General features: G+C 57.2%; 1 protein-coding gene across 1 annotated transcript; it reads right to left on the reverse strand.

Annotated features, from left to right (window-relative positions):
* Positions 1 to 834: 834 nt before the first annotated feature.
* On the reverse strand, positions 835 to 13,765 carry RNPEP (arginyl aminopeptidase). Its single transcript, XM_033099482.1, has 11 exons — positions 13,310 to 13,765; positions 10,212 to 10,352; positions 9,806 to 9,954; positions 7,337 to 7,453; positions 6,559 to 6,794; positions 5,340 to 5,453; positions 4,482 to 4,594; positions 4,217 to 4,325; positions 3,009 to 3,233; positions 2,012 to 2,154; positions 835 to 1,315 (listed from the first exon to the last, which is right to left on the reverse strand). Exons 1-11 carry the CDS (start codon positions 13,730 to 13,732, stop codon positions 1,157 to 1,159), a joined length of 1,929 nt encoding a protein of 642 aa, XP_032955373.1. The 5' UTR covers positions 13,733 to 13,765; the 3' UTR covers positions 835 to 1,156.
* Between the last annotated feature and the right edge of the window lie 1,038 nt (positions 13,766 to 14,803).

Genomic DNA, 14,803 nt, shown 5'->3' on the forward strand with positions numbered 1-14,803 from the left:
CTGGGCCCCAAGACCCTCTCTTGAGACCCACAGTCCCCTCTCCGTGGGGAAAGACGCACTCGCAGCCTGCCAGCCGCAGCTTGATTTCGCTGAGAACAACTCTACTCATAAGTAAGTGCTGGGCTCTGTGCAGGGCGGGGAGACCTGCACTGAGCACCCCAAGCCAAGGGAGAGCCACAGACTGGCTTGGGGGCCTGTACTTAAGAAAGGCAACTTACACGTATCCAAGTATTTCTCTGCAACCTTCCCTTATCCCATACTCCAAACCTAAGCTGCTGACTGCATAGGCACCATTGGAAATGAGGCAATCAGAAGTCAGACCGGTTCTGACTAGTACAGCATCACAACATGAAGTTATCCAGGCTGGGAGGCAGGCGAGCCCACAAAGCCTGCGAGGCCCAGGGTGGAGAGGAGGACGGGGAGGACGCCGCAGGTGGGAGGGAGGACAGAGAGGGTGATGCAGGTAAGAGAGAGGGCAGGGAGGACGCCGCAGGAGGAGAGAGGACGGGGAGGGCACCGCTGGTGGGAGGGAGGACGGAGTGACACTGTAGGTGGAGTGTACCTGCCTCAGGGAGGGCTGGGCTGCCGCTCGTGTGCATGCTTTTCCTGAACAGCTACACTACAGCCATCTTGCCGTGCTTTTCACATGCATTGTGGCGCCCCTACCTCCTACAGCCTGGGAGCTACCTAAGGACGAGGTCTCCCCCAGTGAGTGTCTCGGACACCTGCACATAAAGGGGACACCTGAGAGAAGGAATTTCATAGTCACTCAACCTACAACTCCAACTTCAACACTTTTCACTCAAAAATATTTATTAAAATAAAGCTTAAACCAGAAAAAAAGAATATCCAGAATGCAGCCCTTTGCCTACGACTCAGGAACCAGCCAAAACAGAAGGCTCTCTGTTCCACCCCGACGCTCAGGGCGCTGGGGGCCCAGGTGAGCCAGGGTCTGCACTGAGAGCCGGAGGGGGGTCTCTGGTCTCAGGACTCGGGTCCAGTGACATCCCCACGAGTCACAGACGTCAAGCCCGGAGAACAGACTGTCCTGAGGGACATAAACTCAGGGCCGTGCCTGGGAAATGGGAACTGGGGACAACGATTCTGAAAGCTGCGGTCGGTGGGAAGAGGCAGGGCCACCATGGCCCAGGTGCCCCTAGGTGCCCTTGGGCGCCAAGACCTGCTGCACGTAGTGGACAACATTGCTGTGCAGCTGGGGGGCAGTGGCCGCGAAGGTCTCCTGGGCAAGGGTCCGGGCCGCCTCGCTGCCCGCCATCATCGCATGGTACAGCGGGAGCGTATACTTCTGCTTTCCCTGCAAGAAACACAGGCGCGTGGCCGCCACAGCCCGGCCCTGGGTCTGTGCAGCCCCTGCCCCAGGGCGGGTCCCGGCAGTCCTGTCAGGTGCCCCGGGGCTGGGACAAGGGCTTCCCAGACAAGAGCGCCCTCGCTCTGGCATGGCATCAGGGCCAAGGATCCAGGCAGGGCGACATCGGTGCCCCCCCAGACACAGGACAGCATGGGACAGCTACACTCAGCAAAACAAGCGTGACCCAAACTCTCGGGGAGCTGCCAGTGGTCGGCAGCCAGCTGACGGCAGACGCCACACTCAGCACACGGGGCTGAGGAGCACGTGAGGCCCGACACTGGCAACAGAAGGAAACCCACGCGCACAGTGGGCATGCCTGCCGCCAGCCACTTGGCCAGTCCCGGAAGCCCAGGGGCTGAGGAGCCCCCCGAGGGCTCAGGGGCTCCGAGCACCAGCATCCGAGTTGCCCCAGTGCTTCCCCGCAGGGCAGCTCTGCCGGGTGACGACACGCAGCTGGCGTAGGAACCTGCCCAAGTCACAGGCTCCCTAGGGAGTGGGAACCTACAGCCTCACGGTCATTTGTCCCCTTGACCTCTGGCCTCCCTGCCAAGACTAGCTCCCCCGGCTCTGCCGTCAGGCCTCACCCGCCGTGGGCAGGCTGCCCTCGCGCACAGGACCGCCGGTGCACGGCGGGGCACCCACCTGACTCTGCAGGAAGTCCCGCACTTTCCAGAAGTCCTCCTGGTGGTCGTTCTTCAGGACGATCTGGCCCCATCGTAGCCGCAGCTCTGCGTTGCGTGCCTGGGAGATGGTCGGGTACGTGTCTCCCAGTTTCTTCACATTCCCTGGGAAAGAGAAACGGGGTATCTTTTATAATGTGTTACTTTTTTGATCACAGCTGACAGTGTCACGGTAGTTCCAGGTGCATAGCACGGTGATTAGACACCGATGTACCGACCCGAGTGACCCCAGCAGGCCGAGCGTAGGCAGGGTTAGCCATGACTTCAGCAGCAGAGCCTTGGGTCCCGGCCTAAGACATATGACGGCCCTCAGGCACCGGGAGTGGCTTTGGGGGGTCCCAACTGCCCCCCTCACTCCTCAGTCTGCCCGCTCAATGCTCCGAAATGAGAAGAACATGCTCTTCTCACAGTTGCGTTAATTTCTGAGTCTCTTCCACCAAATGTCCCCACAGTGTCACAGACTGTGGGCGATCACCCTGCTTCACTCCTGGATTACAGCACGTGTATCCTTGAAGGCCCGGCCCCACTTTGCTCCAGCCTACGTCATCTCAGCTTTCACGGGACACCCCCAGTGGAGCCAGCTTCTGACAGAGCAGCAAACAGGCAGAGCACCTGGAGGCCTCGGCCGCCGGAGCCACATAATCACAGCCCCTACTCCAGGGTCACCAGGACTGGGACATAACACACGCGAGAGCTTAGACGGATGACTGGCAAACCCGGATACACGATGCTGGCTCCCTACTCCGGGTCCCGGGGCTCTCACGTGTGTGACCTGTAGCCCCACAGTGTTGACACACTGCCCGACAGGCGCTGCGTCCCCCTGCTGCCCTCCTCTGACACTTGGCAGTCACCCGGGAGCAAGTGTCACAACTTTTCTGAGTCTCCCTCTGGCCCGACAGAGAGCCCTGAACAAGGGGCCGTGATTCACTACGGCGAAGACATAACCTACTTGTTCTTACCGGGGGGCAAAGGGGATTTCTGCAGGATTTTATCTAGGAAGTAAACCAGCTGGTAGGTCTTCCAGGTAGAGATGGCCACAGCCTCAATGGCCTTTTTGTCCAGCTCCTCTGTCGCCCACAGCTGGGCCAGCTCTTCGGCAGGTTTCATGAGGGCGTCCCCAGGGGACAGGTCAGGGAGGTAGGGCGGCCAGCCAGGGGTGTTCAGCCACCGATCAAACTCGAAGCCTGGAGAGAAGATACTATCAGACCCTGTGCAGCCTCCGGGGCAACTCGGCCACGTGACTCCCCAGGCCTCAGGCCGCCTGCCTTTGTACCCAGCTCTGGCTGCTCATGGCACTGCTCCCGTCACCTCCCGCCCAGACACTGCCGCAGACGGAACTGACTCTTTTTTGCTGTGAAAGTGTGGTTTGCTGACTGAACCAAGCGGACGGGTACCCTGCACGTCTCCCTGACGTCCACGGCTGGAGCTCTGGGCCAGGCCCCTAGGGTCGATTCCAGCTCGGCCGTCAACGAGCCGGAGGCCCTGACATGTCAGTTGCCCTCTCTGCACCTAGTTTTATGTATGATGGGGGGAGAGGCCCTGCCTTCACTGGCAGCAGTGAGGATTAAACAAATAAATACCCATCAGGAGCTCAGCACGCTGCCAGCTGCACAGCAACCACTCAGTAATTATTAACTATTAGCTGCAGAGGCTCATGGCCTTGACAGGTGGGCATGACCAGAGTGGGTGCTCTGCCAGCCAGGGCAATCCAGCTGTCAGGGGAGGCTGCCTCCTCTGCCAACCCGCGAGGTGACTCCAAGTTCACAGCACGCGGGGTATCTAACGGCTGCCTCATCTGTGACGCGTGCGCTCCATTCTTAGGCATCGGGCCTCAGGTGGCACTCGGACCCGCCCCACTCAGAAGGCCGCCCCAGGCAATTCCGAGCTCCCAGCTTGGTCAGCTTCGCGTGGGCAGCTCTGGGCCAAGCCAAGGGTCTGACCACGTGGCCCCGGGGCGAGGAAAACGAGGAGAGGTGAGTAAGGAGACACACAGGAGAAGAGGAGGCAAGAGGAGGCGAGGGACATCACTCTGCGGCCTGGGCCGACCCCCAGGGCCACCTGCCAGATGACTCTGACCCGGCGTCCCCCACCCCCCGTCTGCCCAGGTGTAGACGAGATGACATTGTCCACGACCTCCCGCAAGCCTGTGGGCGGCCCCCCTGCCCACCTGGAATGGCGTCCACGTGCCGTGCCTTCAGCTCCGGGAAACGCTCCAGGTAGAACTCCAGAAGGTCCTCGGCCAAGATGCTCTGGAACTTAAACTCGTCGACGTAGGCCTGCGAGCGGGGACGTCCCCTCAGCTGCTCTGGCTCCCACGGGAGGACAGCCCGTCCCTCGGGCCTCCACCCTCCACCCTGCCTCTGCCCTCATGCTCTGGCCCAGCCACACTGACCGCTCATCTTCCTTCTCCCCACCCGCGGAGTGGACGGTACCTTGAGGAACTTGTCAAACTGGTCCCGGTCGCCCACCAAGTGGGCCAGGTAGGAGACAAAGCAGAAGCCCTTCTCGTAGGGCGTCTCATTGTAGGTGTCATCCGGGTCCACACCTGGCAGAGGGCAGCAGACCTGAGCATTTGTAACCTGTCACCTTAGTGGCTCTGCTGGAGCTCCAGGCTCCGCGAGTAACTGGAAGAGGTCACAGCCAGCCTCCCTGAGGATGGAAGGCTGGACTCCAGACCCCCCCTGGCTCCCACCTTGGGGGAGGCCTCCGAGGGCCATTAACCATCTGGAAGGACAAGGAAAACAGCCTTCCAGGCTCCCAGGTGGGTTCTAAGGACACCTAGGCTGGAGCGCAGGGCTCGGTGCCTTTCCAGCCCCACTGGTCACCACCTGCAGTCCCTTCCCCTCCCAGAACGCGAGTGGTTCTAGCCTAAAATAAACAAATCACGAGTCTACGAGACATTCATTCTCATAGTGCCACCAAGGACCGTTATCTTCAACTACACACAAGGGTCTGAGATCAGTCACGTGTGGAACTGAAGAGAAATGCTAGAACGCAGAAGCACATGACCTTGGACAAGTCACTCTGCTCAATGGTACTCAGTCAAATCCTCTACAAACCCACGGTCTGGCTTGAGGACAGCATGGAACGCGAAGAGCCCTACAAGGTGACAGGGCAAATCTGCACAGATGCAGCACGAAGTCACCGAGGACGCACAGACCGGACAGAGCGCCGACGTGCCGCGAGCCTGGATGGCTGAGCCCACTCCGGGGGCTCCATCTGTCCCCAGGTCGGTTCCCTTCGTTCCCCAGCAGGGGGTCGGGTGGGGGTGTCAGGCAGGGCCTCCGCACCTGGCTCGATCACCACACGCAGCCTGTTGAGCGGGTTCTCCTCCCCAGCGATGTCCATGTGCTGACGGAGAAGGGCCCGACCCGTGGCGGCTTCCAAGCAGGTGTAGGCAGCCCCTGGGCAGAGGGAACCAGAGGCCCCAGGGCCCGTTAGCACATCAAGCCAGCCGTCCTGTTGGGGCAGGCTTGATGCACCCTGGTGGCCACAAAAAGAAAGACCAATCCCTGCGCTCAATGCCCACCTGTCCTGGGGACCCCAGGACAGAACGGGCCTGAGTCCCAGCTCCCTGGGCTTCCCAGGGCCTGGTCAGCTCAGGCTGTGGGTCTCTCCCAGACCAGGAGACGTGGAGTCATACCTTGTCCTCTCACAGTGACCTTTCCCTATCCACATATTTTTATTGAGAGTAATATATTCAGTGGTAGTAATTTCATCTTTTATGAAAACAGATCATTTTCATCGGAACTGCTCCCATCAGACGAGAGCAACTATCACCCAAAATTTTTCTACAGGTGTCTACGTCTCATTCTGTCCCTAAAAACGTGGGAAGGGGTCCGGGGTTTGAGCCAGCCGCCCCTGTGCTCATGAGTTCTGACTCTGGTGAGCTGCTGAGCTCCCAACACATTGATTGTCTCTGAACGAAGAGACGATGGATGCGTATTTCTTGGTGTGCTTTTCCATAAACACCAAAATAGAATTTGGTCAGAGAAATAACAAATGTATTTCTGAAAGCACCTGCTACACAGCGGGTCTTCAATAATGAGACAGCACCGGGCAAGTACTGTAAACGCAAAGCTGGGCTCAGCTGGAGGGTCCGCCCTCACCGGCTCCGTGGCTCGGGCACGTGTCTGTGCTGTCACAGTGGACTCACACACACACACGAGAGAACCCCTGGTTCCCTGGGCCGCTGCAAAGCTGTTAAAGGATGCGTTTCCCACCGGGCCTAGTACAAAGCTGGTAAGAGTACAGGTGGTGACTATACTCATCTGACTGACTAGTAAAGACCTCACTGCCAGGGGACAACCGGCCACTGTCCCGCAGGGTTGCCCTGCTGTAGGGAGAACAGCAGGAGTGCGGCTGCAGCCTAGGTGTGTGTGTGGGTGGGGGGCTCAGCTCCGGAGGGTCATTCAGGCCACGCCCTTTTGAGACCCTCCCCCACACGTACCACCACCTCCGGTGCCACCCACCCCACCCCCCAGTGCCACCACTCGGGGGCTGGCTCACCAAACAGGACTGTGGAGATCCTTCTCTGGGCGTACATGGTGAACCCCTCGTTGAGCCAGAATTCGCCCCAGTTGGCATTGGTGACCAGGTTCCCAAACCAACTGTGGGAGATCTCATGGATGATGACATCAGCTAGCGAGCGGTCCCCTGCCAGCAGGCAGGGGGTGACAAAGGTCAGACAAGGGTTCTCCATTCCTCCAAATGGGAAGGATGGCGGCATGAAGAGCAGGTCATACCTGCCGGGAAGCGGGAGGTCACGGGAGGCCTGGGCTCCCCAGGGCAGACCCGCCTCTCTTCCCAGCCAGGACCTTCTTTCTCTGCCTCCTCCCAGACACTGAGATGCAGCCACCAGACAGGCTGCAAATGACGCCGGGCAGGTGCTGAGATGACACCAGGCTCCTGGGTCCCCAGGCAACTCGCCAGGACTCCCCCTCCCCAGGCTTGCTTTCCAAACCTTCTGCCCCCATTCTCCCTCCAAGCACCTGAGCTCACCAGTGGCCAACTCGGGGTCACAGAGACCCAGCAGAGTCACCTCTCCGAGGGGACTACAGTCTGAGGATTTTGAGGGAAACACGAGGTGGGGGCTGCCTCCAGCGACCAGGAGAGCTAAGGCACGAGGCCCACTGTCACCACTTCCCTAGCTTCCCCTCAAGGTCCCCTCCCCCACAAGAGTGCATGCGGCCTGGCTCAGCCCTTCCCCTCTGGGGCTGGGGACAGGGGGACACCAGGAGACAGGGGACAGACAGGAGGCAGGGCATGGCCAGCCATGAGAACACACCTTCCCCACACGTATGGCCCAAAAAGCTTCTCTCCTGTTGCCAGGAATTCTTCTATCACCCCGTCGTACTCCTCCTTGGCAGCTCCGATCAGGCAGGGCTCGGCCCACACCCGGCTCCTGACAAGAGAGCAGAGAGGGTGGACTTGTGTCCATAGACCATCGTAGGGACCGGAGCCTGAAAACACCTGTAGAAAATGGGCCTCCATCTCATGTTGGAGCAATGGAAGGTGTCTGTGAGCTGCGAGGTCAGCTCACCAGCACCAATCCAAGAGGCCGCTCCCTACACCTGACTAACAAGAGCCCAGGTCGGCCTCGTGGGGTGGAAGCAGGAAATGGGTGACACACAGCGCCAGTGAGAAACCTGGCTGAGGGGGAAGGACATGGGCTGTGCCCCAAGGTTTGGGGGGTAGATGGAGGGAGAGGGAGGGAGGGAGGGAGGGAGGGAGGGAAGAGAGGGAGGCGATTCTGAACGCACACCTGTAGGTGAAGATGACACTGAAAATCACACAAATGTCTATTTCAAGTTTAGTTGCAACTTTTCCCAAGAAACCCAATATGCGCGGTGGCAGTGTGCACAGCTTCATAATTTCCTCCATCTCCCAACCCCAGGGGAGAAGCGAGAAAGGAAAGGGGAGAACTGGGGCTGGGACTTGACAAGCGGACAGCAGGACAGGCGCTGGCCTGTTGGTGAGAGTTCAGCGACCACACACCTAGCTGGGACAGTGGCCAGGCCGGAGGCCCCGGAGGGGTGCGGTGGGAGCAAGGCCACCAGAGCGCTGGAAGGTCAGCGGGGGTTGGGGGGGGTCAGACGACCGAGGCCAAGGGGTCTGCAGTTTGCAATGAGGTGCAGGTCACAGCAATGGCTGCCCAGGTTCTAGACAGTGACGGCGGCTGAGTCGGCACAGAAGGCTCCCTGAAGAGAGGAGGGCCAGACATGGTGAAGCCACCCTCCACCCCGGGTGCCGGATGGGCCGTCCACTTGGAGCGCAGCCACCAAAGATCACGTGACAGGGCAGCGGGCTGAGAAAGACCCTGCAGGAGCGAGTGTCTTCAAGGAACTACTTCGTGACCCTCCATCCCCAGCCTGGGAGCCAATGAACGAAGTCCCTGAACCCATGACATCGCCGCCAGCACATGCGCCTCTGTCAGAAGAGACTAGGATGCTCTCAGTCCAGCTGGAATCTCACCACCAGATGCAAGTGCAAAATTTACACAAGAAATTTACACCTGAATTTGCATTCCAGTTCTGCCAGCTATGGGACAGCACAAACCATTTCACCGAAGCCTGTCTGCTTATCTGCAAAATGGACACAGTAATACGTCCCTCATCGAGTGTGTGTACGGATAGAAGAGATTATAATAGAGGAACCACGGGGACACCCAGCAGTTTCCCTTGGTGACGACTGGGTTTGGGGGCACCCTTTGCTGGAACACCCTCCCAGTTAACACCGTAGGATCCCCACCCCCCCGACCCTAAGACGTGACCCGTGAGGCAAGGACTGTCCACCTGATGGGGAAGGAATTAGCCATTAGCAGCTAAATGGCTCTGTCACCTGGATGCATGTACTGCGTTGTCACTTTATTACAGAGGGGTCGAAACTCACTATTACCCAGTGTGCTCAGACCACATTGTTCTCTCACGCCCCATTAACAGTTCACACCCTCTCGAACGGAAACTGCGCGAGAGTCAATTCTCTACAATGCCACTCCTTTCGTCACCTAATGCCCCATCTATCAGGAAGGCAGTGGGGCAGCTTGTCCTTCAAGGCTGTGGTACTGTTCTGCGTATGTGCGGGGGGACACAGATGTCAATGGAGTCCCATCAGTTGTCCCCTCTGAGACCCAGGAGGGAAGACCCGTGACCCTAGCGGAGCTAAGCACCCAGCTATGAGGCCCGAGGCTGGTAACTAGTCCTGCCAGGGACCCCACCTCCCCCAGGCAGGGACAGAGATAAAGAGCCAGTGACAGAGGTGGGGACAGTGTCCAGCTGTACTGTCCCACCTCTGGTCCTGTCACGTCAGGATGAAGCTACACTGACAGATAATATGGTAACCAGGAGAAAGCTGTACTCCAACTAACCGCCTAACTTCCTGCAGATCTGTGTCACTTGCTTCTCTAGAGGGAAACAATGAGATCAAGGCCACATATTTCCAGGAACCAAGTGCTAGAGAAAACGGGGAGACGTGATGCAAAGATGAAAAAGTGAGTAGAGATACTAGAAGGGGATTTAGAGCTTAAAGACGCTAACAAAGATCAGTCTTCTAGAGCTGCAGCCTAAGCCCCAACGTCACTCTGCAGGTGGCCCAGGACGGCAGCGACCCCACTGCAGACACAGGATTAGAACTGGTCAGGCTCCAGCCTCACGGAGCCTCCAGGCCGCACGCACCACCGGCGCCACCGTCACCGCTCAGAGGCCTCAGGGCCTCAGGCGTCAACCCCATGACCAGGCCCGTGATCTTTATCTTGTACCTGGGTCCAACTTCTGCCGAAACCAGATCTCCGATGGCCAGAGCTACCAGGTAGGAGGGGATGGGCTGGCACATCTGGAAGAAGAATGTGTTGGGACCTCTCTTCTCCCACGTGTCAGCACTCATCACAGCGGTGAAGCCATCTGGCACCTGACAACAGAGAAAGCCTCCTGCACATGGCTGCGACCTGCGACCTGCGACCTACACAGCGATGGCAGTGAGCTGGAGGCCGCCTTCCAAAAACCAAACGGGCTGAACTGATGGGTTTCGCAGATAACATTTCTGTGGGCGGAGGAATTTTCAGAGTTCCAATGGGACGGATGCCATAGTCTGTCCACGGAGACACGGCCTCCTAGACGTGAAGGTCTGTTTCCAGTCCCATGGGCAGGTCCCCGGTCCCCCCTTACCTCAATTAGGGCTGAATACGTGTATTTCACGGCAGGAGTGTCAAAGCAAGGGAAGAAGGCCCGGTTCAGCACCGCCTGGCCCTGGGTGTAGACAAAGGGCTTCTCCTTTCCCGCTGTCTGCTCGGGAGCCAGCCAGCAAACCTAAGAGAGCAGAGGCCATTTCAGAACTGAGCCGACATGAGCTGGTGCAGCCAGAGACAAGGAGTCAGCTGGTACGGGACAGTTTTAGGTCATCCCTACAATGGCTCTGCCAGCCCATCGGGCTCCGACTGTGACATGCTGTCCTGGTGAGTGTTCACCCCCTTGGAACCCATGCCAAGGTGTGGCGTCCACCTCACACATCAGAGACAGCCTGATGGGTCCATCCCTCATGGAGCCCCACGGGTCACCTGGGGAATTCCAGGCCTGGCTCTGACCCTGTCATCCCATCCTCCTCCTGGGTCCTTCTCGCTGTGGTCATTTCTCATCAAGAAACGAAAAACGAAGCAGCTCTATTTGAACTTGTGATAAAAGACACAGCAAAGCCGATGCTCCCTGGCAGGAACCTGTGACTAACATGTCCTCCTTTCTCAGTGTACTTTTCAGAATAAACACAGGTACAGGCTACGAGTCTCAGGGGTTTTCTGCCAACCCTTAACCCAGGGCAGATCTGAGCAATCACGACAAACTCCATTTTCAGCTCCAGCAAAAACAGGTTCATGTACAACAGAAAATATATTCGTGGAAGGATGGAGGATATGTCAGCACCAAGTGCCATTAAAACTTCAAAACAAGACTGGGTTCCAGGAAGGTTTCATAGGAGAAGCAGAGCGACTGGCTGGGCCCCCAAAGTGGGAAAGACGGACACGCCGGAGGATGGGAGAAGTGTTCTCAGGCGCCACAGAAAGGGGACCCTGGGAACAGGAGGTGCGTTTCAGGTACACAGGTGGGGGGACTGCCTGGACAGCTGTGGGGGGGCTCTGAACGCTGGGACCTACCTAAGAGGCAGGAGGACATCACATGGGCATATTTTTCTTTGCTTGAGTTTTTGGTTTCGTTGTGTGAAAAGTTTAATGAGCCTATTTACAAAGCGAACAGTACAAATGGGAAGAAGCAGAAGCGAGTAACCTCACAGCGGCGAGGACAGCGCCACTTCAGCCACGTGATCGCGCCAGCACCAGTTGCTCACCATGTGGTCACTATGTATGCTAAATGTGTGACGAACACGGCACCCCACCTTTGGGAAATCCCACTCCGTTTTGTTGGGAATCTACAACAGCTCTAAAAAATAAAGTCTATTTTTAAAAAAGGCAAAACCTACGGCCCCAGTCTAGTCATGAGAGAAACGTCACTCAAAACAACAGAGGGGCACCCTACCGCACCGCTGACCAGCACTCCTCAGACTGTCAGCCCCCCCTAGACAAGGACAGTCTGGGAACCGGTCCCAGCCCGGAGCAGCCTAAGGAGACTTGAGAGCTAAATACACTGCAGTAGTCTGGATGGGACGCTGGAACAGAACAGACACTAAGTAAAAACTACGTACATCGGAAAGGGCTTTGGGCTGCAGTTCAGAACAGCACGTCAGCAGTGGTGCACCGACGGCGCCAAGCGCACTCTACCTGGAAAACGCGGACGGGAAGTGTGTGGAGGGCACACGGAAACTGCACTGCCTGCTCAGCTCTTCTGTTAGTCTGAACTGATCCGATCAATGACTGAAGTTCCAGGCGTGACATCGAGAGCTCACAGCGCTCTCTCACTAGGTACCAGGCACGGTTAGGCAGGTCCGCAGACGGCTCGCTGAACCTCTCTCGGTCGAGACATGGCCATGGCCCTGCACCGCAATTCCTTACTCCACCTGCCTGTTCATTCCTTTCTCTTTTAACGACACGGAGAAGAGAATGAAGCAGTATATACACTATAGAAAGAGTCTGAAGTCGGGATTATGGCGAGAGCTCTCCTGGGAGGGGGGCAATGAGAGGAAGGAATAAAGACAGGTGCCACCAGTGGAGACCTTCCTGGTGCAAAGGACAGTTCTTTGTAAAGCATGGCTCTCGGCCACTGTGCCTTAGTTTTGATATTTAATTTTAGGCAACACTTTCAATAGGCAAATTCAACGAGGGCTTAATTTTTCCATTATCCTGTCTAATCTATACTTCCTGCCCCAAAACAGGAACCAGAATATAACAGAGGAACCAAACACATTTCCAGATGTTGTTATTCCCAGGGAGCCCTAGGATTTTCCTTTGCCTTAGAGGTCAGTTTGCATTGCTTTGGACTTTCATTTTAAAACAAGTTCTCTCACAATTTCCTTTATTCCCCAAGTGGTGAAAGATGCAAACGGAATTGCCCTTTGAGCTGTAAGTGCAAAAGGTGAACTGCTAGCCAGATAAACCCACTCGTTGCAGGCAAGCAGCCTGCTGTGCTGCCCAGAATCCACCCATCTCACGCAGGACGTGCAACCACAGCCTAAGGACTCTCCACGGAGGGTTTTCTGACATACAGATGTCCGCCACAGCTTATTTACCATATCCCACCCACCCAGCTAAGGCTTAGGAGTCAATCAAGACAAAGCCACCTTATTATAAAGCCTTGTACACTCCAATTCCAATTCTTACTTTTACTGAAATTCTTTTGTTAAGCAAATCCAGGACTTCACAGAAGGAAACTAAAACTAGTTATCCGGGTCCAGAGTTGGTTCCGCCTGTGGCCCTAACAAGGGCACACAGCACGAAGGCCTGAGTCAGCACCGGACAACATTAACTCCAAATTACGAAGAGTTCCGCATCCAGAAAGCCGCCTAGGATAATGTTCCCTGCCCCGTGGAAAAGGACGCTAGACACGCGACGTGCTGGGAGGCACAGAGAGGGTCTGAGGGATAATCTGGACAGGTCACTGCAAGAGAAGGGAGGAGAGGCCGGAGGGCTGGACAGGACAGTGGTGCCCAGCACAGAGGTAGGAAACCAGGGTGCCTGCCTGGAGGAGGAGCGCGCGGAGGGTGGAGGGCGGCGGTGCCCTGGGCTCCAGGCCTCCAGGGACCGGCGGTGGGAGTCCCCTCCTCCCTCTCCACTGGGGGCGCCTGGACACCTGTGTGGACACCTGGGCGCCACCTGCACACTCACCGCGGGCCCCGTCCCGACGCGGTAGGTGAGCAGCACTTGGAAGCGCTCCCCCGCAGGCCGGGGCTCTGGGAAGGACAGGCACAGCGCGCAGCCGTAGCGCGCGAAGGGCCGCGTATGGAAGCGCACGGGCTCCTCGGGGCCGGGCGGCTCCCCCGGGCCGGGCGGCCCCCGCCGCAGCGCCGCCGCGGTCACCTCCAGGCTGGGGTGTGAGTCCAGCCGCAGCTCCGCGGCGCCCGCGGGCGCCAAGCAGCGCAGGTCCAGGGCCGCTGTGCCGCTCAGCGTGCGGCTCCCGAAGTCGGCCCGCAGGTCCAGGTGCACGTGCAGCATCTCGAAGTCCCGGAAGCTGGACGCCGAGGCCACATCCACGGCCCGCGCGGAGTGCAGCGCCCGCGGGGCCCGGCTCCGAGGTCCTCCGCTCGCCATGGTGCCACCGACTGTGCCATACGCCCCGCCCCGTCACGCAGGCCACGCCCCACCGCCCTGCACAGGCGCGCGAGCGCGGAGGCCACGCCCCAGGACACAGCCGAGTCCCCCGGCTGACCCTGCTCCCCAGGAAATCGGCGGGGCCACGGCCCCCCAAATGAGAGCCAGGACCACACCCGTCCCGGAGCTTTTCATAAAGGGAAATAGTATCCTGTGCTGTGTTTCCTCGTTTTATAGTCTTAAATTTTTTTGTTTTTATTTTATGAAATGAATATGGTAGAGTTTTTTAAAAATTCCATATAAGGCAATGTTAAGTTTTATCTTACTGGTTAGTGACATCCGAAAACTCTGAAAACCCCTTTTATGTGGCATTGAGCACAATGCTTGGTACCTATTAGACGTTCGTCTGCCTTCAAATTATTCTGATGCAATGTTTTCTGTTGAGCACCATTAGGCTGCGTGCTGGGGACACAGCTTTAATGAGTCTGGCGCAGACCCGGTCCTATGCGCTGTCTAGCTGGCATTCCAGGGCATGACAGTTCCATGTGCTGTGCAACAATAACCTGGGAAGAACAGAGAGCGGTGGATCGATCACAGGGAGAGGCACGCAGCCTGTGGTGGATGCTGCTGAGGGAAGAGTATTACCCTTGGCTGCAGGGAAAACATTTCTGGAGTTACCACGGTTCTCCTTTTAGCGCCAACTTCTTCCTGGGAACATGAGTGGCCCCCTTCCGGTCATTCTCATTGTGCTTCCTGTGTGGCTCCCACATGTCTGATCTACTTCTAGATGGTATCTAACAACCCAATCACAGCACAGAGAGTCAGGAAGACCTCTGCAGGGAGACACGCTGACTACAACCCACTTACTCCCCAAACTGCTTTTATTATTTATTGATTTTTTTTATTTTTCAATGTTTAGAATGTAACACTTCTTGGACATTTCAAAATAATGGCTGGAAATCTTCCAGAACTGATGCAAAGCATGATTTTATAGATTTAAAAGTCACAACAAATTCCAAGCACAAAAATAAAAATAAACCTATATGTAGACATGTTTTAGTTAAATTGAGG

This window comes from Rhinolophus ferrumequinum, chromosome 27, assembly GCF_004115265.2.
Source record: "Rhinolophus ferrumequinum isolate MPI-CBG mRhiFer1 chromosome 27, mRhiFer1_v1.p, whole genome shotgun sequence".
Taxonomy (NCBI): domain Eukaryota; kingdom Metazoa; phylum Chordata; class Mammalia; order Chiroptera; family Rhinolophidae; genus Rhinolophus; species Rhinolophus ferrumequinum.